This window comes from Triticum urartu, chromosome 5A (genome assembly GCF_056163025.1).
Source record: "Triticum urartu cultivar PI428250 chromosome 5A, HENAU_Tu73, whole genome shotgun sequence".
Taxonomy (NCBI): Eukaryota; Viridiplantae; Streptophyta; class Magnoliopsida; order Poales; family Poaceae; genus Triticum; species Triticum urartu.
Window position 1 is genome coordinate 446,234,508 of NC_141877.1, and position 24,769 is coordinate 446,259,276.

Here is a 24,769-nt window from a genome sequence, read left to right on the forward strand (position 1 = left end):
ACCCTCTGTAAGACCTCCTCACTCGGAAAGGACATGAGAAAAGCGTCCTTGCCATGCGGTATAGCCTCCCACGTCCACTGTTGCTGGTACTGAGCAATTTTAGCAACCTCTGCCTCCACGATACTGGGAGTAATAGAGCCACCAGAAATAGATACCAACGCCGTCAGTGAATCATGTGGTGCAAGATCCTCCCTGCAGACATTGTCAGGCATCTGGAAAAAAGCATACTTTCAGTTCCATAACCGCATAACATCGCCACCGGCTTCGGCAACTTGAGAGCAGGGCAGCGCTGCGTGGTCATCGGATGGTTATACTTGTTACAAATGAAGCAGTACTGCTGTGTCTCGCAATCATCATTTGTGTGCCCTGCAGATTGGCACTTCGAGCACCATACTTTCTTAGCATCAGCTATCCCGTTGGTTGCCCCAGAAGATTGAATGGTAGGCTGCTGGTGTAACGCGCTGACCTGCAACGGGGTGTTCTGCCCATACCCCACTGCCATCATAGACGAAGCAGCAGGCACCTGTACCAATGTCGGCATCGCAAGTGCCGCCGGTGGAATAGAGGTAGGAGGTACCAGCAGCTCCCTGGTGAGTCTTGGGGCGACCACCCTTGCCGCCCTTTGGCTTCTGAGGGCGAGCGCCTGCTTGGGCACCGGCGGTGGCCTGATTTTGTGGCACTCGGGCATTGAAACCGGCCGCCATCTGCATACCGGCTGAACCAGGGTGTTGCATGGGCTGGAACTGTTGCTGTTGCATATAACCAGGCGATGGCTGAAGAAGAACCGACTGCTGATGCATGTACTGACCCGGAGCGGCGAAGAAAGGCTGCTGAAAGTGAGGTTGATACGTTGATGGCTGCTGCATAGGCTGTTGCTGAATTTGAGGCTGCTGTGCCGGCACAAAACCCCCCGGCGTCCCATACGGCTGCGCGGCCTGCACCGGTTGATAGACACCCGGAGTGAAGCCAGGTGCGCCGCCCGTCGGAGAAGAAACCAACTGGGAAGAAGCAGGGGGCTGCAAGGGCTGCTAGCCGGTGGTGATGCCCGGCAGCGCAGAAGGGTCGCCGCGCGTCATCTTAGGAGAGGCGACGACGGCAGCGAAGGTACGATCGAAATTAGGGTTCACCCGTTGCGCCTTCATGTTCCACATATCACGAAGCCAACAGCCGAGATCCACCATCCGAAGTGGACGCACAGGACACACCTGCGTGCCTGATGCAGCCGCCGATGTCGGATCAGCAACAGCTAGCCTGCGTGCCTGTTTTGGCATTTACTGAAGAGCATGCTAGCTTTTAGGCCTAATTAGTGTTTCAACAAATGATTAGCCCCTCATGACATTAATTTGTTCCTCTTGAGACATGGCCCCTTTTTAAATTTTGCTCAAGCTCCACCACTGCTTGATGATGTACCTCGTGGCAATGAAGGGGCATACTGAGTCAAAGTCGCCGCTGAAAACATGTCTCCGTCCGTCACACACTCTGGCAGGCCAGACGACCAGATGCATATATATACTTACTTGCGGTTCAGCATGGGATTTGGCATGTTACTCACCTGTACATCCACACAGGCAGGTGCTGCTCTATCAGCCATTTGAGCGTCGGCACCATCGAGGCCGGTGCATCCATCCAAATAATTTCGCAACAAAAATACTGAGAGCATTACTTAAGGCCAGGGCAGCTTTCTAAAAAAAATGAAGATGTACCTCCGGCCTCTGCATCATGACGATGCATGCAACCATCTTATTAAAAAATCTAGGAAGTATCACAAAGTCATAAAAGTATTACAGCTCGCAAGCGGAGCGAAGCAAAAGAATAAAAGAAAAGTACATGCTGACAATCACAACCGGTACGGCAATATGAAGGATAAGCTTCCTAGACTCATATCCTCTTATGCGGCCGCCATCCGAATCGGTTGAATATAGCCCGTGCTACCACCTCCCACTGGTTGCACCCAGTAACCAAAGGCTTCCTGGAATCCATAGGAGTGAGTAAGGACCACGTATGGATTTATGCGGTAGCTCTGAAGATGACCTGCAAGAAAGTTAAAGTGTGTAGTCTGTTAAAAATCAAATTATTCCTACAGTTCCATATAGCCCACATAATCCAATCCGAATACGAGCCGCAGTAGTATGTTCAACCCAGCTAACCACGTTCCAAACAACGACTCAATGTCAACTGAAGGATTAATGTTGAAGACTATATAAATCATTCTCCAAAGTAATTTGACGAGTTGTCTGTCCGATCCCAGTAAAGAAATCTTACGAAGTGCAGTGTGTCCACTCTGTCGGTCTAGCATGCAAAGCCTTTTGCACCCGACAATCATTGAGGTACATGTATCTTTTTTTTGTCTCAAAAAAAATGTATCTTTTTTTGCGATTGGAAAAGAGCATCACTCACCTCCTTCTCCGTAAAGAGCCTCGTGAGGGAATCATTCATGAGATAGCTAACATTTATGGGAATAAGGTTAATCAACTCATTAGGAGTGACGTCATTGTCTTTGGCGCACAAATTTTGAAAGAATTCGGTCGTCAGATTACATACACCATTCTTGTCTTCAACCCACACCCCATTTTCATCTCGAGGTTTTGTAACATGCTCCCTTTTACCTCCCTTTTCACATGAGAGGTAAGAGTATAAAATAGATCCAAACCGTTGATTGCATTATGTAGTGGGTTTGATTAACTGTTACCATTTGACTTCTCATGTAAAAAAAAGGGGATAAGAGGGAGCATGTTAAAATTGCTTTCTTCACATCCTAATGAGAAGAAGGGTACATGTAATGTTTCAGTCTGGTTATTGTGTTTTTCATGTTTCTTCACATAGCTTTCCGGTGAAGTATTTCATATTTTTATCACCTTCCTTGAGCCAAATTGCCCTTGGCCCATGTCTCCACATAATCTCTTCTCTAAATAAAATCTCATCCAACTCCTTCGGCACCACATTGATTCTTCCCTGTCTATCCGCAGTGGACGGGGGGAGCTGCCAGCGGCTCTCAATTTTAGCTCAAAGATCCTGAGTTTGTTCCTAGTGCACTCTCCACTTTGTAGTCAACGCGAAGTTTCATTGCTTATGCCGGCTCACAACTACTTGGTTGTCCGTTGTGAGGGATCTTGTTAAGTCATGGAGTCTAAGAGATTTAGGAATACCTAAAGATGTTTCTTAGTTATGTAGTCTTTTCTTTTTGGCTCTATACCGTATATCTATAATCTTTTCTCTAGTCTATTTATTAGCATCTCATAACTATACGCTTCTAGCTAGAATATTTTGCAATCGATTAATAGCTCGTTCTAGCTATTTCATCACAGAAATTATGAGATTAGTTGAACGCAGGATGATAGTTTTGGCCTCCGAAAGACTGTTGAACCTATTTCTAGCTAGTTCCTCAAGATTTCCTTTTCCTCGTGCAATCCTGTCAATTATTAGTACGAGTATGAGGCTAATAATTAAGGAGCATCAAATGGAGTAGACTCCACATTTAGGGCCTGTTTGGTTCCAATAAGTCACGTGACTTATAAGTCAGGTGATTTAAAACCAGTGACTTATAAGTCACACCTATTTGGTTGCCACCTGACTTATAAGTCATCTGAGCACATCTTCCCACCTTGTTTTTTTATGTAAAGGTGGTGGGACCCATGCAAAAGGGGGTGACTTATAAGTTTTAAGTTTGGGTGGAGCAACTTATGACTTATAAGTTGGGTCCGTTTGGTAAAATAAGTCACTTTTTGCACTTTTCGACTTATAAGTTGGTGACTTATTTGAAACCAAACAGGGTCTTAGTATCCCGTCTCCTCTTGGAGACCGAAGGAGTTGACATGTAAGATCTCGTTATAATAATTACTCCTACTCCCTCCATTCCACAATGTAGTGCTTCTTCTATCTCCGTGCTTCAACTTTGACCGTAAATTTAACTACTAAGACCGATTGCGACGGGAGCAAAAATTATATCAGTGAATTCGTATTTGAAAAAAGTTTTCAATTATATAATTTTTTCGCCCGCCGCAGTTGGTGTCATTGGTTAAATTTATGGTCAAAGTTGGACCTCAGGAAGTGTGGGCGCACTATATTTTGAAATGGAGGGAGTATGATACTACTCTTTCTGTACCATAATACTTGTCGCTGCGGAACTTGTACTAGTTTTTCCCAACAACAAATATTTCAGTACAGAGGGAGTACATGGCAGCACCCTGCATGACACCCAGTGTGCGGTGCTCAAGCATTCCATTGAGGAAGCGTTCATGCACCCTCATCACGCGGGGGAAGTGTTCCATTCAGGAAGGAGCTGACCAGCGTGAGCGCTGCCTCGGGCTGGTAGGACGGGACCGCGTGCCCGGCTGCCCTCAGAGTTGCAAACACCAACCCACCCGCGTATCCCTGAACGAACCCTCCAGTCTGCAACAAAGCACGGCAGGATTATCAGAGTGGCAACGAGCAAAGACTTGCAGGCAAATCAGGACACGTCGCCATGCATGCTCAATAATTCTACCTCATCCTTTACTATCCATGGGCGCCATGGCTCCGTGACGTTGAGGCCGAGGTCCTTGATGGTGTAACTCGTGGCGATGAACGGGCATACGGAGTCAAAGTCGCCGCTGGAAACATACATCTCTCCGTCACACACACACACACACTCTGGCAGACCAGACGACCAGATGCATATATATACTGTACTTACTTGCGGCTTAGTGTGGGATTTGGCATGTTAATTACCTGTACAGCCACACGGGCAGGTGGTGCTCTATCAGCCATTTGAGCGTCGGCACCATCGAGGCCGGTGCATCCATCCAATTAAGTGAGCTGCAAAAATACTAGAGCGTTAGTTAAGGGCAGTTTATTTTGCTGCAAACGTACGTATTTTCTAGTTTCTCCGATCCCAGTTAAGAAATCCTACGAGCAGTGTTGCCACTCTTGCGGTCTAGCATGCAAAGCCTTTTGCACCCGAGGATCATTGAGGTATGCGTATACGTAACGATCGCTGCAAATATCATACGACCTCGGTATCTGCAAAATTTAGAGCAAAACGTACTGTATTTATCAAGGTAGTAGGTGTGTGGCTCTTATAATTCAGTGGCGCTCTCTTACATAGCGGCTATGGTGCTGTCTTTCAGTTGGCCCTTCCATGCAAACCGGTTCATATACGTCGTACGGATCGATGTTAGCATGAGTGCCATCGATCATATGTTCAACGCATGCTGTGTAACCTGGCTTGTCTAAATGGCAGTTCTCGGTGATATTGGCCCACGCCTCATTCGATATCAATCCGTGGCTCCACTGATAGTCAACTTTCCCCTTATCGTTCATATTGGCATCAAGGTACGGATTGCCGACCTAATTAACCAAAACAGAGATGCACTCACTATACTGTTAAAACAAATAGAATGAAACTATGTAATACTTCCTCTGTTAGTAAATATAAGATGTTTTGGATATTTTAATATGAACTGCATACCCATCAAAATAAATGAACAAACACACTAAAATCTGTCTATACATCTGAATCGGGAAAAAGTAAAACACAAGGGATGGACTGGAGTAACTATTATTAATAATCAGTTAAGGACTCGTACCAGGATACGCTGTAGGTTTATCGAAGTTCTTGTACTGCTATTTTCGAGATTGTGGCTGAGGATGGTGGCTGCGAGCTGCGGCACATAGTGGCCCGCGTAACTCTCCCCGGAGATGTAGAAGGGGCGGCCTTTGTACTCCGGGAACCTCTTGAGCCAGTTGAGGAGGAAGACAAACGCATCGTCGGCCGTCCTCTTGTCCCCACTCAAGTCGTATTCGGAGGTCGTGTTGGAGTACGAAAACCCAACACCGACAGGCGATTCCAAGAAGAGCACGTTGGCAACTGCAAGGATCTCACAAGTCGGATCGTATAACAGATTGTAGTTCTAATTCAGTTGCGCGCAGCGCCTTACCTTTGGTCCATGCATGCAGGTTTTCGCTAAGAGTTCTTTTGTCCTTGTTCACGCGGAACGGGCCCACCTCCATCATCGCCCCGTAGCCAAGTGATGAGCATCCAGGACCTGCGAGTGCACCATGTAAGCATTGATAGTATCTATCACCAGAGAGCACTCAAAGATTCAACAATTGAATTCAAAGCATTTCGATCGTAACAAACTAACCTCCATTGAGCCACAGTAGGAGTGGTTTCGCCGCCGCGTCGCTGGCTGCCTCGACGAAGTAGTAGAAGAGCGCTCGGCCGTTCTTCTCGTGGATGGTCACGTACCCGCCGTACTGATTTAAGCCGATGGTACCGCTAGGCTGCCCCGGCAGCACATGGATCTTATCGGCGGCCTTCAAATTGGCCAGGTCATGGACAGAGTACTCTCTGAGGCTACTGGTAGTGGTAGTGATTTCTATCCTTGGTTCATCTATGTTGTTGGCATTGCTACTGCTCCATCTAGACCGGATGAACCTTCTAAGCTGAGCCTCTTGTGATGCATCTACATGCAACGCGGCCACGCAGACGAGGAGGAGCAGACCCAAGGGGGTGTTCCGCATAGTCTGCTATGGTACACTGAGTAGAGCTAAAATGACGAACATGGATTCATGGTTGGAGTTCATATATAGAGAAATTTTAACATGGTCCTCAACAATTTGTTTGAGTAATCCATGCACATTTAATGTGCTTTAATGCGCTTTAATCCATGCACATTTAATGTGCTTTAATGCCATATCTTCCTACCCCTAGAATTCATTGATGACAATATTGTGATCCTTAAGTAGTATACGATTTATGTAGGGAAGACAATAATGTGTATTATTATTTTCCCTTTTATGCCATGATGTATTAACTAGATGATTCGATAAGATCCTTTTGCAATTAAACAAGGGCGTGGCTTGCCTGCTTACGCACCTTGCTCCCATCGGTGCTCCCGGGACACGTGGCATACATCCAAATCATCATATCATTTTCTTCTGTTCAAAACAATTCCGCAAATAAGACGATTAATACGAGCCAATACGTGGCCCAGTGGCGCTTGCCGGCGCTCCTTGGCCCGACGAATTCGGTCGCCGCCGATGTCCATGCCGCCGCAGGCGGTAGCCCGGACCAAGGGTACTGGCACGCTTCCTCGAATGTAGACTTTGCTTTCCGCACTGATGGTCCTGATGCACCTTGGAGCGACTGTTGCGATTCCACCAACCAATGGACCGACACAACGTCATCGCTAACCCAAATGACGAATATAAGGCTAGTCATAGTGGGAGTTACTCCCCACTATGACCAGCCTAAGAGGCAACAAGATGGAGCCAACAGTGGACACCGGGCAGGCAAAGAAAACATGCAAATTATCGACTGACCAAAGAAACACGGAACGAACCCAAATTAACACACACCTTTCCGACGTCTTGCGGGTTGCACGTCATTGCCACCCGCTGCCTTTGTTTGATCAGTTTGGATGTCCAACTCGGTTTGCTCGTTAGCCCAAGTCGGTGCATATAATGTTCGGCTGATATAATTAATTAGGCATACCCCTCCGGAGCTAGCAGAAACGGATGGTTGGCCAGTTGGTTTACAAAAATCAGAATTTAGCAGATGTTGCTGGTTTGAATCCCCACAATTTTTGTTATTTTAATTGTCACATTTTTCTTGGATTTTATCTGCACAAAAAAATAGTCCAAATTCATTTACATTGTTCGTTGACTAGCTGGGACCCACCAGTCTGTGACAGTAGTTCACCAGCTTTTATGCATAATTAAATAAAAGTTGAGGGTGTTTTGTGTAAAAAGATCGTGCATGTCTCACCCAACGCCTCCCCGCTCTCGGTCATTGACATGTGGGCCTTGGCCAAGCTGCCCTGCCATGCACGCAGCGGATACACCCGCATACCGGAATTGTGACCGTATTTGCACGCCCTTGCAAGTTTGATAATTGGAATCAGTGCCGGTCCTGGAGTTTCGGAGGCCCCAGGGCGAACTCAAATGAATGGGCCCAGCGAAGACAATGAAGGAAAATTTTGATTCCATACATTGATAAAAACAATCGTGAAAAGCTATAATAAAATCATTGATAGCACCCTTCTGCAATCCAATGAACTCATCTGTTCGTCTCCTCTTACTTCTTTTTTGGAAACCAGATAAATGTTTATTGGGTAACATGTTTGCAAGAAAAAAGAAACAAAGGGACCTGAAGGTTGATGTTTAAATCAGTGAGAATCTGTGTTCTTCGACTATCCAAATCTAATCATCAAGAAAACTAGAAGTCGAGGAGCAAATCGGCAACACACGAACTCCACTCCAAGTCTCCAATGCCGCTATACTGTTGTAAAAGGAAGAATATAGATTAATCACTAGCTAGATTAAGATTGAGGGCAAAGAAAAGAGAAATTTCTCTAGATACTTACCTTTCTTTCCTGCAAGCATCCGGCGGCGGCCCGATCTATGAGGCGAGCGAGAAAATGAACCAGCGTGGAGACTGATGAGGAATCGCCCTCTCGCCCCTGTGCGTGCGTACCTTCTTCAGACCTCTTGCAATTGGGCTTCAGTTGGAAGTCGGATGATGGGCCTCTCAGCCTACACTTTTTCTTTTTTATTTTCACTCACGAATTCATCAGGGCCTTATATCATCTACTATACACACGCTGCAGCCCCGGGCCGTCGCCCCTGCTGCCTTAGCCCAGGGCCGGCCCTGATTGGAATCGCGTATTTTACAAGTTTATGCACCAAACTAACGGTCGCACGTAAGCTTTAAGACTTCTGGTGTATTGACCTCTTTATAATGCCCATAGTTTTCAGCTCTTATACCCTGCATGCGTTCTGACCCATCCCATGTGCGCCGGCTGCTGCGCTTCCTGTGATTTCTGTCAAAGGTGAATTCGTCCAGGCGAGGCTTAGGCTGCGTGCACGCACTACATTGAGAGATTTTGCCAAAAAAACTAATACCCACTAGAAAAGGGAAAGGAGGGAGTACATGGCTGCACCCTGCACGACACCTAGTGTGTGGTGCTCAAGCATTTCATGCACGGTTTCTACTCGGTTCACATGTCACCACCACTTATCGCTCGGGGGAAGCGTTCCATTCAGGAAGGAGCTGACCAGCACGAGCGCTGCCTCGGGCTGGTGGGATGGGACCGCGTGCCCGGCTGCCCTCACAGTTGCAAACACCAACCCACCCGTGTATCCCTGAACGTGCCCTCCAACCTGCCACAAAGCACGGCCGAATTATCATCACACTGGCGACGAGCAAAGAATTTCAAGCAAATCGGGACATCCAGCCATGCATTGCATGTTCAATTTACCTCATCGCGCTCGTTTACTATCCATGGGCGCCATGGCTCCGTGATGTTGAGGCCGAGGTCCTTGATGGTGTACCTCGTGGCGATGAACGGGCATACGGAGTCAAAGTCGCCGCTGAAAACGCACATGTCTCCGTCACACACTCCGGCAGACCGGGCAGACGGCTAGATGCATATATTGCTTGCGGTTTCAGCGTGGGATTTGGCACGTTAGTTACCTGTACAGCCACACGGGCAGGTGCTGCTCTATCAGCCATTTAAGCGTTGGCACCATCGAGGCCGGTGCATCCATCCAAGCAATTTCGCTGCAAAAATACTTAGAGCGTTAGTTAAGCGTAGCTTATTTTATTTTGTTTTATCATAAACAGCGTGGTCTGTCCGATCCCGGTTAAGAAATCTTACGAAGTGCAGTGCGTCCACTCTGTTGGTCTAGCATGCAAAGCCTTTTGCACCCGAGGATCATTGAGGTACACGTATACGTAACGATCGCTGCAAATATCATACGACCTCGGTGTCTGCAAAATTTAGAGCAAAACGTACTGTATTTATCAAGGTACGTAGTAGGTGTGTGACTCTTTGTAATTCAGTGGCGCTCTCTTACATAGCGGCTGCGGTACTGTGTTTCAATTGGCCCTTCCAGGCAAACCGATGCATATATGTCGTAGGGATCGATGTTAGATTGATCAGCACCGTGCATATCAGTGACGCATGCTTTGTAACCTCGCTGGTCTAAACTGCACTTCTTGGTGATACTGGCCCACGCCTCATCTGATATCATCCCGTGGCTCCACAGATAGTCAACTTCCCCCTTAGCATTCATATTGGCATCAAGGTATGGATTGCCAACCTAATTAACCAAAACAGAGATGCACACACCATACTGTAAAACAAATCGAATGAAATTCTCCCACTGTTCGTAAATATAAAATGTTTTGGACATTTTAATATATGTCTGAAATGAATGAAAAACACATAAAAAAATTAAAACGCCTGATAACAGTAAACTAATGGAGTAACTATTATTAATAATCGGTTAAGGACTCGTACCAGGATACCCTGTAGGTTTATCGAAGTTCTTGTACTACTATTTTCAAGATTGTGGCTGAGGATGGTGGCTGCAAGCTGTGGCACATAGTGGCCGCCGTAGCTCTCCCCGGAGATGTAGAAGGGACGGCCTTTGTACTCCGGGAACCTCTCGAGCCAGTTGAGGAGGAAGACAAATGTGTCGTCCGCCGTACTCTTATCTCCGCTCAAGTGGAAGTCGAGGGTCTTGTTGGAGTATGAAAACCCGACGCCGACAGGCGATTCCAGGAAGATCACGTTGGCCACTGCAAGGATCTCAAAAGTTGAATCTTATAATCGATCATACTAGTTCAATTGCGCGCGGGGCCTTACCTTTGGTCCAAGCATGCATGTTTTCGCTAAGAGTTCTTTTGTCCTTGTTCACGCGGAACAGGCCCACCTCCATCATTGCTCCGTAGCCAAGCGATGAGCATCCAGGACCTGCGAATGCACCATGTACGCGTTCATAGTATTTATCACCAGAGCACTCAAAGGTTCAGCAATTGAATTGAAAGCGTTTCGATCGTCACAAGGTAACCTCCATTGAGCCACAAGAGGAGTGGCTTCGCCGCCGCATCGGTGGCTGCCTCGACGAAGTAGTAGAAGAGCGCCTGGCCATCCTTCTTGTGGACAGTCACGTACCCACCGTACTGATTTAAGCCGATGGTGCCGCTAGGCTGCCCTGGCAGCACATGGATCTTGTCGGCGGCCTTCAGATTGGCCATGTCATGAGTAGAGTACTCTCTGAGGCTACTGGTAGTGTTAGTGATTCCTACCCTTGGTTCATCTATGTTGTTGGCATTGCTACTGTTCCGTCTAGACCAGATGAACCTTCTGAGCTGAGCCTCTTGCGATGCATCTGCGTGCAACGCGGCCACGCAGATGAGGAATAGACCGAAGGTGGTGTTCCTCATCGTCTGCTATGGTAAAATGAGCAACTATGTAGCTAAGATGACAAAGATGGATTCGTGGTTGGGGTTCATATATAGAGAAATTTTAACATGGTCCCAAACAATTTGTTTGAGTAATCCATGCACATTTAATGTGTTTTAATGTGCTAGAATCTTTTTAAGTATGCCATATCTTCCTCCCCCTAGAATTCATTGATGGCAATATTGTGATCCTTGATTTCATGAATAGAGTATATGATTTGTGTATGTAAGACAATAATGTATATTACTATTTCCCCTTTTATGCCATAATGTATTAACTAGAGGATTCGATAAGATCTTTTTGCGCAATAAAACACGGACGTGGCTTGCCTGCTCCCACACCTTGCTCTCATCGATGCTCCCGGGACACACGGCATACATCCCAAGCATCATACTATTTTCTTCCGTTCCTGGCTCCGTTTCCTTGTTAAAACAATTCCACAAATAAGACGATTAATACGAACCAAGACGTGGCCTAGTGGCTCTTGCCGGCGCTCCTCAGCCCGACGAATGCGGTCGCCGCCGATGTCCACGCTGCCACGGGCAGGAGCCCGGACCACACAGGGGTACTGGCACGCTTCCTCCAATCTGGACTCTGCTTTCTGCACTGATGGTCCTGATGCACCTTAGAGCGACCGTTGCAAGTCCACCAACCAATGCACCGACACGACCTCATCGCTAACCCAAGCCAAGGATATAAGAGGCAACATGTTGGAGCCAACAGTGGACACCGGGCAGGCACAGAACATGCAAACTATCGACCGACCAAAGAAACACGGAACGAACCCAGATTAACACGCACCTTTCTGGCGTCTTGCCATCTCAAAGGAATTGTGTGCTTCTTTTTCCACGTAGTGAGGTCTGATGAGGATGTTGCACGTCATTGCCACCCGCTGCCTTTGTTCGGATGCTAAGTACTTTGGCCTTCCCGGCCCCTGGCCGTCATGAGCCCTGTTGTGAGAGCGTCCGCCGGACGCTTTTGACTACCGGGCTTGACCCGATGGACAGGTGGTCTTACCTACTAGACTTCTTTGTTGTGCCCTCATTCAAACCCTGTGGTTTCAATTAGTCCTTGCCCTCATCATTTGGTTATCCACAATGTGGATAGACATGTCTTTTGCAATAATATGCGTATAGCCTGCTTAACTTCCTGACTATAGTTGGTATTGTAAGAGATATGCCCTAGAGGCAATAATGACAGTTGTTATTTATCTACAAATTTATAATTAATATTTATATTTCATGCTATAACTGCAATGGTCCTTGAGTCCGTATATACATAAAGAATTAGAGAAAAACCCATGTGCACGTGTGAAATAATAAACGGTAAAATATATTCCTAGTCGTTCCTCTATGATTAGCTCAAGTGATACATGATGGCTATGTTTTTCTAATCATCAGCATGACTATTAAGAATCTACAAAAAAGGAAATGCCAAGTAAAGCATCTAGATTTCTTGGATTTGTTTGTCTTGTAGAGTTTTGACGCCGTGTTTAGGTTGGGCTTTGCACGGGGTTCTTTGAGCCGCGTCCAGTTCGTCAGTCGCGTGATGGAGGAAGTGAAACGCGAGCGTACTGAAAAGATGGACTGTGTGCCAATGCGCGTCCGTTTTGAGTTGTCAATGGTCCGACAAGTACTATTTTTGTGGGTAGAAGGGTGACACCACAGCCAAAGATAAACAGAACACGAACACAAACCTGAGGTACTGCACAAAGCCAATGGAGTGACGTACACTAGCAACGCCGAGTAAACTCGAAGCCGCCGGCGACGCCGAGCAGGCTCGAAGCCGACGGCGATGAGTAGGCTCGAAGAAGCCTCTGTAAAATGAAACGAAATGCCAGTGTGCACCACGTCTGACAAACAGTGTAAACAATAAATTTATAGAAAAACTCACCGACTTAGTAAAAAGACTAAAACGCCCTGACCCGGCTTACCTTGACTCGGATAGGCCGAGCACCTCACGAGGTAGCGACGCTGGCCTGAATCGGGCTCACGGGAACGTGGCAGACAGCCAGCAACGTATAGGTGAAGTGTAAGAGCAACTAGTTAACGAGCGCTTTTTCAAAAGCCTTATAACGATCAGTGTCACTTGACGTGCTCTTAGTCGACGGCTACGTGTCGCGTTCTGAACGCTCCTTTCGGATTTTATTTATTTATTTTTTCACATCGGCTTTTTAAATGGTTTTTTTCTGGGTTTTTTTTGACGTTTCGATTTTTCACCAGTCTTCCTTAACTTTTGGACCAATAATTTTATTTTGAATTTTTTTGCGTGAAAAAATGTGATTTTTTCTTTTGCGATATTTACGGTTTTGCTTTCGTGAGAGGCACGGTTTTTGCTTTCGCGAGAGTCACGGCCGTGCCTCTCGTAAACGGGAAAAAAATATATTTTTGTTTTTTTCTTTAATGAGAGATGATTCTGCTTCTGAGAGAGGCACGGTTGTGCTTTCGCGAGCCGTGCCTCTCGGAAACAAAAAAAAAAACGTGTTTTTTGTTTTTTCCTTCCGAAAGAGGCACGGTTTTGCTTCCGCGAGAGGCATGGTTTTGATTCTGCGAGAGTCACGGTAGTGATTTCGCGAGAGGCATGGGCGTGCCTCTTTCGGAAAGGGAAAAAACCCGTGCTCCCAGTTCGGTTTTTTCGTCTGTTTTTTTTTGTCCAGTTTTTTCGTGAAAAAAGTTCATCAAAACCTATCGACATGAGATCTAATTTTGAAGATCTCGACGCGAGAAATCTAACGGTGAAAACGGTTCGAGATTTGAACGCACGATTTAAGAGATAAAACATTTTGAATAAACGAATCTACGACTCAAAGAGGCCCTCCTGGCACGCCCCCGAGAATGGACGTTGCGTAGGGCTCGATTGCGAAGCACGAGCCAGCACGAAGCGGGGAGAGGATGCCAAACGGAGGGTGGGGGGGATCGGTCGTGCCCGACGGCATCCAATGATTATAGCCCTGGGCACGTGGAGCGGTCTACCCGTCATGGAGCCTCTAGTCTGGTTGCCCGGATGCAAGCCATCCGGGCAAATCGAACAGCACACACCATCCGACACGACCGGACAAACCCGACACGCTGCTTGGGTGGCCCCATGCGGTAGTCGGCTCACATAGGCTGGCCCCATGCGCCCACCGGTGCACACAAGCCTGAACCAGGCCTCACACACGAGCCGGCGCTGCGACCGCAACCCGGCTCGTGCGCCTGTCGAGACTAGACCAGCCCTACGGGGCGAGGAGCCTGACAGGCAAGCCCTGTCAGGCGCTCGCGCACGAGCGCGGACACGCCCGACATTGCTCAGTGACGATGGCCTTGGACAAGCCCAGCGGTCCACCCATCATGCACCCTCTATCCAGGTCACTCAGGCACAAGTCATCTGAGCAAATCAGACAACTTGTGCCGCCCCGAGAGGCTCCCGGGCAAGCTAATCGTAAACGGACAGCCAGAGGTCACTCTCCCCCGCAATGAGCCAAGGGTGATAGATACTATAGCATCCTTTATAGGACTAATAAGGGTTTTCCTACTAGTGAAGTCTGCGGCTGCGGCGCTTAAGCATTTCATGCACGATTTCTACTCAGTTCACATATCACAGCCCCCTTTAGTGCGGTGGAAGACTTCCATTCAGGAAGGAGCTGACCAACATCAGCGCTCTCTCGGGCTCGTAGGAAGGTACCATGTGCCCGGCTCCCCACACAGTTGTAAACACCAACCCACCGGTATATCCCTGAGCGTACCCTCAAACCTGCAACAAACGAGGGCAGGATTATCATAGTGGTAATGAGCAAACAATTGCTAGCAAATCAGGGTATGCAGTAATGTTCAATTTACCTCACCATTTACTATCCGTGGGGGCCATGTAGTGGCGGAGCTTAATGCGATTTGAGGGAGGGCTAAATGAGTCTTAAATAGAAATTAGGGGGCTAATCTAGCGTATTATGTTAAATTTGTTAATTATTATGTGTTTATGTAAAAGAATAAATTTGATTGGGGGGGGGGGGGGGGCGCTTTGGCCCTCACTAAGAGCAAAATTTATTTTCGCAAAACAAATACTCAAGGTATGTGTGACTCCTTATAATTCAATGATGCTCTCTTACATAGCGGGTGCGGTAGAGTGTTCCTTCGGGTGCTTCCATGCAAGCCGGTGCATATGTGTCATAGGGATCGATGTTAGCAGGATCATGGGTCATATCATCTTACAGCAGGCATGATTTGTCATCTGGCGGGTCTAAATTGCAGTTCTTGGTGATATTGGCCCACACCTCGTATTGTATCACCCTATGGATCCACAGGTAGTCAATCTCCTCCTTATCATTCATATTGTCATCAAGGTATGGATTGCAAACCATTGTTGAGATTGTGGCTCGGGATGGTGGCTGCGATCTGCGGCACATAGTGGCCATTGAACTTCTACCCGGATGTAGAAGGGGGCGGGCCTTTGTACTACGGGAACCTTACGAGGCAGTCAACCAGTTGACAAGGAAGACAATGTGTCATCTCCCGTCCTCTTGTTCCCTCTCTCGCCGCAGTCGGAGGGCGTTGGAGTAGGAAAACCTTACACCAGCTGGCGATTCCAGGAAGAGCACGTTGGCCACTGCGAGATCTCACAAGTTAGATATATAATCGATTTGATCGTACAATATAAAAACGTTGGTAGTTCAGTTGCCACTATGATCGTCTTTTCTCATTCACATTATAAAAACAGCATAGATGAACCAAAGTAGAAGAAACATTCATCCATCCTGGCAGGTGATTTCTAATTTCGAAAGATCTAACAACCATCTTTTCTCATTCACATTCTCGTGCTTCCAGTCCATATCTCTTTTGCTCCCCATAGGCCACAAAATTGCGCTAGATGCATTCGTTCCCTCAAATCTCCAGTTTTATAAGCACAAGTGCCACTCACTGTATAAAATATTTCCCCCTTTTTTCATAAAACATAAATTTGTCAAATTTTAAATTTTGAATGAGTTATATCTTTTTTAATTATGTATGTTGCACCCAGAAAATCCGAAAACATTTATGCACATGGTAGTAATTGTGTGATGTTGATCTGCAAAGTTTCAAGTTCAAATGTTCTTTTATTTTGAAGAAACAAAAAAAGAGATGTTTGCTTGCATGATTTTTGATGCAAAAATGGATGGTGAGGATAGAGGTTACACTCGTATGGTAGTACAATCAGAACTTTCCGGTTCATCCCGACTTCGGATAAATGAATTCCTAACCACCAAAGTAGCATTTGTAAGCACGCTCATGAAAGCAACTTACAATAAAGATCAGTATAATTTCTTTTACGGTATATAGACTTTATTCCTTGAATGATTGACATATCGTCTACAAGGGAATGAGAAACAAAGTCAGGGATCGAAGTGTCCCAAAAGCTAGAGGATCTAGTGCTAAAAGAATTGTTTGCAAGTCCACCCACCACCTCATTAGCTTCATGGAGACCATGCACATAACATACTTTTGTAAAGTCAATGGCCAATTTCTTGCACTCCATGATGATTGCCACATCCAAACCAAGGTATGCATCTATTCGTTGAACTGATTCCACTGCAAAGATGCAGTCTGATTCAACATGTAAGAGCACGTACAATAGTGGGCTATAAGCCTACTTACATGACACTTTTGCCTATGTGGAAGAGAGAGACATGCAAAAAGGGAGGGAATGCAAGAGCCAACCTCTACACGTATTCCTAGGTAAACTGAGTAAATGAGAGGAAAGAGAAAGAGAGAGTGAAGAAAATTACTAGGCTAAGAGCCAACCTTATAGTCAACCCTATTATACGAGTCAATGGTATTGCTAGCTCTTGATGACAAGGCACTCTTATATAGCCAGTTGCTGATTGGCTATATTATTAGCCATGCTTTAAATTGTTGCACCTAATATTTTCCGTCAAAAACATGCCATTCCTAATCATAATCATCTTTGTTGCATCATTAGTACAGTTTACCAACCATGAAGTTCCACAACCCAGAGGTTGGAACCAGGATGTCGTAGTTCTGGTTTAAATGGAGGTTTGATAACAAGTTATGTAATGCTCAATTCTCCTCACTTTATTCAACTTGTTTTGTTTCCTCCTACGACGCAACTCTAGCATAACCTTTGTAATAAATTGCATTTTGAGCATTTTTGGCTGCAGAGGTTGAAGAATGTTTTCTCTGCCATTTCCGGGTATCCCTAATTGTTGATAAGTGCCACACGTTAGGTGCGTGGCAGTCCGGAAGGCAGTTGTAACAAAATAGAGGTGCCATAAATTTGTTGTATATTCAAGAGCCCGTGTCCATTTGAAGAGGTAAAAGACAGACAAAAAAGAAGCTCCTTGCTAAGGCAATACCATATCTGGATGGATGACACACCACAATTCTTACTTAGGTCCATAATACTACTGCCCCTTTTCATAGAGTGGAAGCGTTCCTTTCAGGAACGAGCTGAACAATATCAGAGCTTTCTCAGGCTGGAAGTAAGGGACCTGATGACCAGCGCCCCTCACAGATGCAAAAACCAAACCGCCCGTGTATGCTTCAACGTACCCTCCAACCTGCAAAGATTTATCAGTGTCAGTCAGTACAAACAAACAAGTGCAAACTGACTAGAACATGTAGTCATGCTTTACCTCTTCGTTCGCGGTCCATGGGCGCCACGGCTCCGTGACGGCGACACCAAGGTCATGGATGGAGTACCTCGTGGCGGTAAACGGGCACACGGAGTCGAAATCGCCGCTGAAAACATATTACTATTTGTTACCCACACACTTTGGCAATGTTAGATGCGTGCTTGCAGTTGCAGTTCAGCCTGGGGTTGGCATGTTACCTACCTGAACAACCACACATGCAGCCCGTGGCCCATGAGCCATTTGAGCGTTGGCACAATGGACGCCGATGAATCTTTCCAGTGCAAGTCCCTGCACAAGCACAGCAGCGGTAAGTGGACTGAGTGGATGCTCACAAGAGTATTTATCTTGGCCCCAACTAAGCTAACTCTTACGTGCAGCCCGCCCACTTGGTCGTTCTAACATGCAGAGCCTTTTGCACCTCAGGATCGTTGAGGTAAGCATCTATGTAGTAGTCGGTGCATGGATCATACCCCGGCACCTGCACAATTTAGAGCGGATATTTTTTCTTCAGAAATTAGGTATTCAAAGAAAGTGTGTTACGTGCATATAATTTGCCACTATCAGAAAAGATGTACTCCAAAATACGTATATCTTACATAGCGGCTGGGGTAGTATTTTCCGTCGGGTGCGTCGATACAAACAGGTCCGTAAATGTCGAAGAGGAGAGTGTTGGCAGTATCATATGCGGCCATGGCGTCAGAGCATGCGCTTCCATCCGACAGATTGAAGTTGCAGCTCTTGGTGATGTTGGCGTACACCTCATCTGATATCACCGCATGGCCCCACAGGAAGTCGGTCACCCCTTTTGTGTTCATGTTATCATCAAGATATGGGTTGCCCACCTAACCAATTAGAGATCCGCAAGCTATATTATACGATCTTCACTAGGAAATATATGTGTTAACTGTTATGAAGTGTATGTTTAACTAAACATAATCACGCGTACCAAAATACCCTGTAGGTTTATGGAAGTGTTGTGGCTCAAGATGGTGGCTGCGAGCTGCGGCACGTAGTGGCCGGCGTAGCTCTCCCCGGAGATGTAGAAGGAGCGGCCCTTGTACTCCGGGAACCTCTCGAACCAGCTGACGAGGAAGAGGAACGCGTCCTCCGATGTCCTCTGGTCTCCGCTCTTGTTGTAGTCGGAGGTCGTGTTGGAGTAGGAAAACCCGACGCCGGCAGGCGATTCGAGGAAGAGCACGTTAGCCACTGCACAAGCATCAACACATTCACATGTCACGTGTGGGTCACGGGTAGAAAACCGTTACCAGTTGTTGTAATGTTGTGGCTCCCTAACCGTTGGTCCAGGCGTGCTCGTTTGTGCTGAGGGTTCTGTTGTCGCTGTTGACGCGGAATGGGCCCAGCTCCCCCATTGCTCCGTAGCCGAAGGATGAGCATCCTGGACCTGCACCGCATGGAAATATATCAAGTACTCCGTCCCAAAATGTAAGATCATTTTACATAACGTATGAGAGACGGGACATTCAGACAAGTGCATCTCTATGTATGCATGGCCGAACCTCCGTTAAGCCACAGGACGAGTGGCCTGGTCGCCGCGTTGGTGGCTGCCTCGACAAGGTAGTAGAAGAGCGCCCGGCCGTTCATCTCATCAACGGTCACGTAGCCTGCGTACTGGCTGAAGCCGACGCCGTTGGGCGGCTGCCCCGGCAGGGCGGCGATCCTGTCGGCGTCCTTCTGATCGCTCTGGTCAGAGACGGAGTGCTCTGCTCGGAGGCCACTGGTGGCAGTAGCTCCTATCCTTGGTTCATCTACGCTGTTGCTACTGCTATGGGTGCTAGTCCTCTTGGACAGGATCAACTCTCTGAGCCGAGCCTCCTGCGACGCATCTGCGCACCACGCCGCCACGCAGATGAGGAGAATGAGGGGACACAAGGAAGTGTTCCTCATGATGCTTTCTGAAGAAAATTAGCTGCCGTCGTCGCTTCCACGAACATCTGAGTGGCGTTCCAGGTGCTTATATAGGTAAGGACAATGGAAGGAGAATGCTTTGACGCGATCAGTGTTGGAGCCTTGAAAAGTTCTTCAGACCATATAACGAGACAGAAAGGAAAATGAAAGAAAAATAACATGTCTGTGTCTTTTGTTCTATTAATACTGCCTATGCCGGCTGTACGTCGTCCAGTTATAGTTTGTCCGCAAACTTAGAAAAGCTTACAGTTAGGAGAGATCACCATTTGGCATGCTGCCCCGGTGCTGTATGATTGTTTGAATTTCCTCATGGGTACACTCGGTTGTCCTTATACGTTGCCACTTGCCAGTGCCAGAACAGTATTTTACACTTCGGCCTGTGTGCTGCCGTTGATACTAGGGATTAGTCCTAACTTTTGATGGAAGGATGAGAACGATGATCCCATAGTTACAAATGGTTAGTACTATCAAATAATTAGCAACACAAATCATACATCTTTAAGAATAGAACAATTAGGTCACTAAATCCTAACATCATCATGTTTCGTGTCTTACACATGTCCTTTTATCTTCTTCATAGAAAATAAAAATAAAAACTATGTCCTTGTACTGAGAGGATTGCCTTATTTTCATTCTGCTTGTGGTCACAAGATTTTACGGAAATGACGCTGTGATTAAAATTCAAAGATGTCCATCCGGCACAATTCAGATGTGATATTCAATCTATTATTTTCATGTGAACAGCATACAACCTTTTCAGCACAGAAGTGTTAAACCATATGACTATGGCCTGAATATGTCACTTCGTAGTTGTGTATAAGCAGCGACTTATTTATAGATCCAATATTGGAATCAGAACACACCGTAAATTAACATGTGGGTGCCCAAATATCCCAATTCAGTTTGGGACGTCACCCAGGTGGGAGCCTGCCCTTGAGGAAAGAGTAGAGAAGAACAAGGGCTCTCTCTGGCTGATAGCTAGGAACCAGATGGCCTGCACCCCTCACCGATGCAAACGTGAAGCCTTCCTCGTACTGCTGAACATAGCCTCCAACCTATAAGCCCATGAATTTCATCACAGGGTCAAGCACACATCACATCTGAATTTTACTTAATTAGCTCTTGCTGGTGTCTATTTCTGCACAGCGGTTAATTACCTCGAGGTCCGGGGTGTACCAAGCGCGCCATGGCTTGGTGACGGGCAAGTTGAGATCCTTGACCGAGTACCTCGTCGAGGTAATCGAGCATGTGGAATCCAAATCGCCACTGAAGAAAGATGGCCGTTCTAGTTAAAAACCTCAAGACTAGATACTTTATTCTGCTCAATGCTCATTGTGCATGTATAGAGTAGTACCTATAGACCCATACGCTTAACCCACGTTCGACTAGCCTCCTGATCGTTGGCACCACGGTAACTGGGCCGGGGTTATAATGGAAGGGGACGCTTAAAGGACTGTGAGTGCAGTGCATATTAACTGCTGCCCACAAGAGAGAAGAAAAAAAAGGTTGGGGGTAGTGTAGCAGCAGAACAGTGTGCAGATAGAGTATATACCTTTCTCTTGGGCAAGCTATCCAACTTGTGTTGGTGCGGGCGTGCAGAGCTTCTTGCACCTCGCCAGTGTTCAGGTAAGCCTCGACGTAGTACTCCATGCACGGATCATAGCCAGCCAGCTGGCAAATCAAAAATTGTGGACACTGTGAGACTGTCTGACTGGCCATAGGAATGAGCAATTCTTATTGGGAAAGAGAGTTGGAGAGTAGCCAAGGGATCACATTATATCTATCTTACATAGCCTTCGCGTGCCGACGGAAGGCAGATCCTCGGGTCGTATATGTTTCGGGGATAGATGTTGCCTATGTGGAACGCCTGCCCCAACACAGAGCACCACCGCAAGTCGTCTTTCGGGGTGAAAGTGCAGTTAGCACGGATCCCAGCCCAGATCTCGTCGGAGATCAACCCGTGGCTCCATAGAAACTCCAGATTCCCCTCGTTGTTCTTGTAATTGTCAAGGATCGGATTGCCGACCTAGATGTAATACAAACGAAACATGCATATGCATGGCTACCACAAAAACCCAATAATTATGCAAAGTCGCATGCGAAAGGCTTACGAAGATGCCGCGGAGGTTTATGAAAGTGGTGTGGTGGAGCTCGTTCATGAAGGTGATTACGGTGGCGAGCTGCGGCACGTAGTGGCCACCATAGCTCTCACCGGCGATGTAGAAGTCGCGGCCCTTGTACTCGGGGAACCTCTCCAACCAGTTGAGCAGGAAGACGAATGTGTCCTCGGCGGTTCTCTGGTCGCCCCGCTTGTTGATATTATCCGAGTTGTTGCTCGCGTAGGAGAATCCCACTCCGGTTGGCGACTCCAGAAAGATCACGTTTGCCACTGCACACATCTAATCAGTTCAGTGTATCTACTCTGCTTAGATAGAAGCCAGCTCCACTTAACAACTTACGGTTGTTCCAGGCGTGCTTGTTCCTCCTCAGAGTCTTGCCGTCGGGGTTCACTCGGAACGGGCCGAGCTCCATCATGGCGCCATACCCCAGCGATGAGCACCCAGGCCCACCGTTAAGCCAAAGGATGAGTGGCTTGGAGGCCGCCTCGTAGGGGGCCTCGACAAAGTAGTAGAAGAGCTCGCGGCCATACTCCTCGTTCACCATGACATAGCCGGCGTACTGGTCGAAGTTGACTCGCGGAGGCTGGCCGGGCAGCACGGTGATCTTGTCGGTCGCCTTGGCGCCCGCCAATGGGATCGGGCAACGCGTGGGCAGGTGGCTGAAGCTGCTGGCGTCGGCCCATGGGTCGGGTCCCTCAGCTACGTTTGGATTACTGGCCCTGTCAGCTTGCCTCTTCTTGGCCGTGGACTCGAGGAACCTCATGAGCTGATCCTCCTGTGAGGCATCTGTGAGTGATGTGCCCAGCAGAAGGAGCAACAGGAAGAAAGTAATGGTGTGCCTCATCATATTTGCCTCTGACTTCGTGATCTTATGAAAGATCATCCTGCTGTGGTGGATATATATATGGGGCACCTCGATCAGGAGTTTGGTTGCTATTTCGCTCTTCTCCACTCAGTACAAATCCATGAGCGTACAGCTCAGAGGCTTGTGGTTACTAAGAAACTAACAAGTTCGTTGCAATTAGTACACCACTACGTCAACTGTGACCAAACTGCTTGGTGCCAAAGTATCTGGTGAACAATGCTATATTTTCTTGTAGGGTAGCTGCTTGTTTGGTTTGGATTCTCCGAAGAGAGTTCTGAGTTTACATGGAGCGAATGGTCAAGTGAGAGAATAATAGCTAACTCTTAGCGGTGGGTTAACTCAATGTCTTACAGCCAATTTACTTCGATTAAGACCAAGCCTCTGGAAAGTCTTCTTTAGTACAGATGGATTGTACATGAATGGTACATTTTTTTTCTTTTTTTCTGAGAAGGAAGTGTCAATGTCCCGGCCTCTGCAACCTCAGGTGCACACGGCCATAATTTATTAAAGTTTTGTACAAGGCAATGAAGGCATAAAAAGCTAACAGACATTGTACAAGACAAACACAACTATGGTAAATCTATTAGTACAAGATATGCAGCACCTAGGACTAAATTTACTTCTGCCGCATCCACGCCTTCAAGAAGGGATAGCGCCCTGCTCACCATTGCCCATGTCCAGCCAGAGACGGACAGGACAAAGGATTTTCATCTGGATGCAAAGACCAACCAATGAAGGCCAGAACATCGGCGTGGAGATTGTGCCTTCAACAAGGTAATGACGCAAGTTTCACCGCTGTTGTGACAACCAATGAAGGTTAGACGATTAGTTTTCACTCTGGACATGAAGCGGTGCTCCAAGCAACATCTTCCAAACGGATAATCCAATAGTTGCTTAAGCTAGTACTCCGCAAAGAACCACCATAGTGTCCACCAGAGGAGTCCAGACGTCTCTCCTGACACCTCCTCCCAACCATGTACCAATGAAGCACATGCGCAAAGGTGTCATCTAGCCAACCACATCAAGGAGAGGAGTGTCCCGCCAGCAGTGACGAGAGGGGGCAGTGGCACTAACGGATTGGTGGACATCTTACCGCCTCTCCTATAACACCACCACTGCCGTCGAGGAGCCATCCTACTTGTCAGCGGCGGATCTAGAAGTACACTACGGGGGGTGCCACTAAAAAAAAGCGCAGAGCTCAGAACTTAAATGTAATGCAAACATCGCAAATTCGTATATTGTAACAATTATGAAAATGTCAAAAACATACAAGATAGTTACCTTGTTTGACTGCTAGAGACTTTGTACATCCTTCATGGTGTTTATTGCAGCTGAATTTGCTCATCCATACAAGATATGAGATAATAAGTAATTAGTATTTGATCAACAAACAATACACTGAGCATAAGAGCTTGCATATTTGAATAACAAGAGAATAAAAACAAGTGTATATACCTACTGGAATAGCAGCCAACAGCAGGCACGCAACACATCAGGTCCCTCTGACCTCCATTCGTCCTTCTTTGCACAGGAGGAACAAAAAACAGCCGCGGCACAGTAGTTTGATTTCCATTTCTTTCCGCTCCACAGGGAGGTGGAGTAGGAGTTTGATGTCCACTTCTTTCCTTCGGCGAATCTGTCGCCAACTCCAACAACTTTGTTCTTGAGCAGTCCTTGCCTCTTCTCGAGTGTGCGGTGTGCCCTTCTACTAGAGCAGTAACAGACGGTGATGACAACGGTCCTATTTTTGCACCTTTGCATCTTCATGCTTCCGAAATGGAGACACTATGGGATTATCTCTCTTCATATCTCAACTCTCAATCTACAGTGTTAGCCCAAGTCTCAGTAAATTCTACAAAACAAATGATGAAAACCGAACATCAATTTTCGGATCAACACAGGGGCCAGGGCACAGGAAACAATTCAATCAAAAATCACAAAGGGGAAGATTCTAATGTACAGATGTACACTTACACCAGGTTGTAGCCTTGTAGGTTGAGAGAGATGGAGACTGGAGTCGGAG

The 24,769-nt window shown here is 46.9% G+C and overlaps 4 protein-coding genes across 8 annotated transcripts; all 4 read right to left on the minus strand.

Annotated features, from left to right (window-relative positions):
* Positions 1–3,795: 3,795 nt before the first annotated feature.
* On the minus strand, positions 3,796–6,531 carry LOC125556179 (serine carboxypeptidase 1-like). The gene is made up of 8 exons (XM_087526374.1): positions 6,123–6,531; positions 5,916–6,023; positions 5,565–5,845; positions 5,080–5,325; positions 4,889–4,998; positions 4,708–4,794; positions 4,484–4,589; positions 3,796–4,389 (listed from the first exon to the last, which is right to left on the minus strand). The coding sequence occupies exons 1-8, from the start codon at positions 6,499–6,501 to the stop codon at positions 4,234–4,236; spliced, it is 1,473 nt and encodes a 490-aa protein (XP_087382500.1). The 5' UTR covers positions 6,502–6,531; the 3' UTR covers positions 3,796–4,233.
* Positions 6,532–8,593: 2,062 nt separating this feature from the next.
* On the minus strand, positions 8,594–11,244 carry LOC125556180 (serine carboxypeptidase 1-like). The gene is made up of 8 exons (XM_048718962.2): positions 10,837–11,244; positions 10,632–10,739; positions 10,284–10,564; positions 9,838–10,083; positions 9,639–9,751; positions 9,455–9,541; positions 9,240–9,351; positions 8,594–9,141 (listed from the first exon to the last, which is right to left on the minus strand). Exons 1-8 carry the CDS (start codon positions 11,210–11,212, stop codon positions 8,986–8,988), a joined length of 1,479 nt encoding a protein of 492 aa, XP_048574919.2. The 5' UTR covers positions 11,213–11,244; the 3' UTR covers positions 8,594–8,985.
* Positions 11,245–17,467: 6,223 nt separating this feature from the next.
* Positions 17,468–19,748, minus strand: LOC125509597 (serine carboxypeptidase 1). The gene is made up of 8 exons (XM_048674597.2): positions 19,353–19,748; positions 19,130–19,237; positions 18,782–19,041; positions 18,432–18,677; positions 18,207–18,313; positions 18,037–18,123; positions 17,836–17,941; positions 17,468–17,760 (listed from the first exon to the last, which is right to left on the minus strand). Exons 1-8 carry the CDS (start codon positions 19,738–19,740, stop codon positions 17,605–17,607), a joined length of 1,458 nt encoding a protein of 485 aa, XP_048530554.2. The 5' UTR covers positions 19,741–19,748; the 3' UTR covers positions 17,468–17,604.
* Positions 19,749–20,569: 821 nt separating this feature from the next.
* On the minus strand, positions 20,570–24,299 carry LOC125509595 (serine carboxypeptidase 1-like). 5 transcript variants are annotated; one of them, XM_087526376.1, is made up of 8 exons: positions 24,202–24,299; positions 24,028–24,077; positions 22,221–22,656; positions 21,873–22,150; positions 21,551–21,787; positions 21,116–21,432; positions 20,919–21,027; positions 20,570–20,816 (listed from the first exon to the last, which is right to left on the minus strand). In XM_087526376.1, the coding sequence occupies exons 3-8, from the start codon at positions 22,642–22,644 to the stop codon at positions 20,673–20,675; spliced, it is 1,509 nt and encodes a 502-aa protein (XP_087382502.1). In that variant the 5' UTR covers positions 22,645–22,656; positions 24,028–24,077; positions 24,202–24,299; the 3' UTR covers positions 20,570–20,672. The 5 variants fall into 5 exon arrangements, with proteins under 5 accessions (XP_087382502.1, XP_087382503.1, XP_048530551.2 ...); XM_087526377.1 differs by having other exon boundaries at positions 24,206–24,235; XM_048674594.2 differs by lacking the exon at positions 24,202–24,299 and having other exon boundaries at positions 21,116–21,214; positions 21,314–21,432; positions 22,221–23,925; positions 24,028–24,159.
* Positions 24,300–24,769: the final 470 nt, after the last annotated feature.

Excerpts from the sequence above, each read along its gene's own strand:
- LOC125509597 (XM_048674597.2), bottom strand. The coding sequence starts at position 19,740 with ATGAGGAACACTTCCTTGTGTCCCCTCATTCTCCTCATCTGCGTGGCG. Across the intron at positions 19,238-19,352 it reads CGTCCTGTGGCTTAACGGAG|GTCCAGGATGCTCATCCTTC; the intron begins GTTCGGCCATGC and ends CATGCGGTGCAG. Across the intron at positions 18,314-18,431 it reads AATACTACCCCAGCCGCTAT|GTGCCGGGGTATGATCCATG; the intron begins GTAAGATATACG and ends TAAATTGTGCAG.
- LOC125556180 (XM_048718962.2), bottom strand. The coding sequence starts at position 11,212 with ATGAGGAACACCACCTTCGGTCTATTCCTCATCTGCGTGGCCGCGTTG. Across the intron at positions 10,084-10,283 it reads TAAACCTACAGGGTATCCTG|GTTGGCAATCCATACCTTGA; the intron begins GTACGAGTCCTT and ends TTGGTTAATTAG. Across the intron at positions 9,542-9,638 it reads GAGTGGACGCACTGCACTTC|CGAAATTGCTTGGATGGATG; the intron begins GTAAGATTTCTT and ends GTATTTTTGCAG.
- LOC125509595 (XM_087526375.1), bottom strand. The coding sequence starts at position 22,764 with ATGATCTTTCATAAGATCACGAAGTCAGAGGCAAATATGATGAGGCAC. Across the intron at positions 21,028-21,115 it reads TTAAGCGTATGGGTCTATAG|TGGCGATTTGGATTCCACAT; the intron begins GTACTACTCTAT and ends ATCTTTCTTCAG. Across the intron at positions 20,817-20,918 it reads GGTACACCCCGGACCTCGAG|GTTGGAGGCTATGTTCAGCA; the intron begins GTAATTAACCGC and ends ATGGGCTTATAG.
- LOC125556179 (XM_087526374.1), bottom strand. The coding sequence starts at position 6,501 with ATGCGGAACACCCCCTTGGGTCTGCTCCTCCTCGTCTGCGTGGCCGCG. Across the intron at positions 5,326-5,564 it reads TAAACCTACAGCGTATCCTG|GTCGGCAATCCGTACCTTGA; the intron begins GTACGAGTCCTT and ends TTGGTTAATTAG. Across the intron at positions 4,390-4,483 it reads CATGGATAGTAAAGGATGAG|ACTGGAGGGTTCGTTCAGGG; the intron begins GTAGAATTATTG and ends GCTTTGTTGCAG.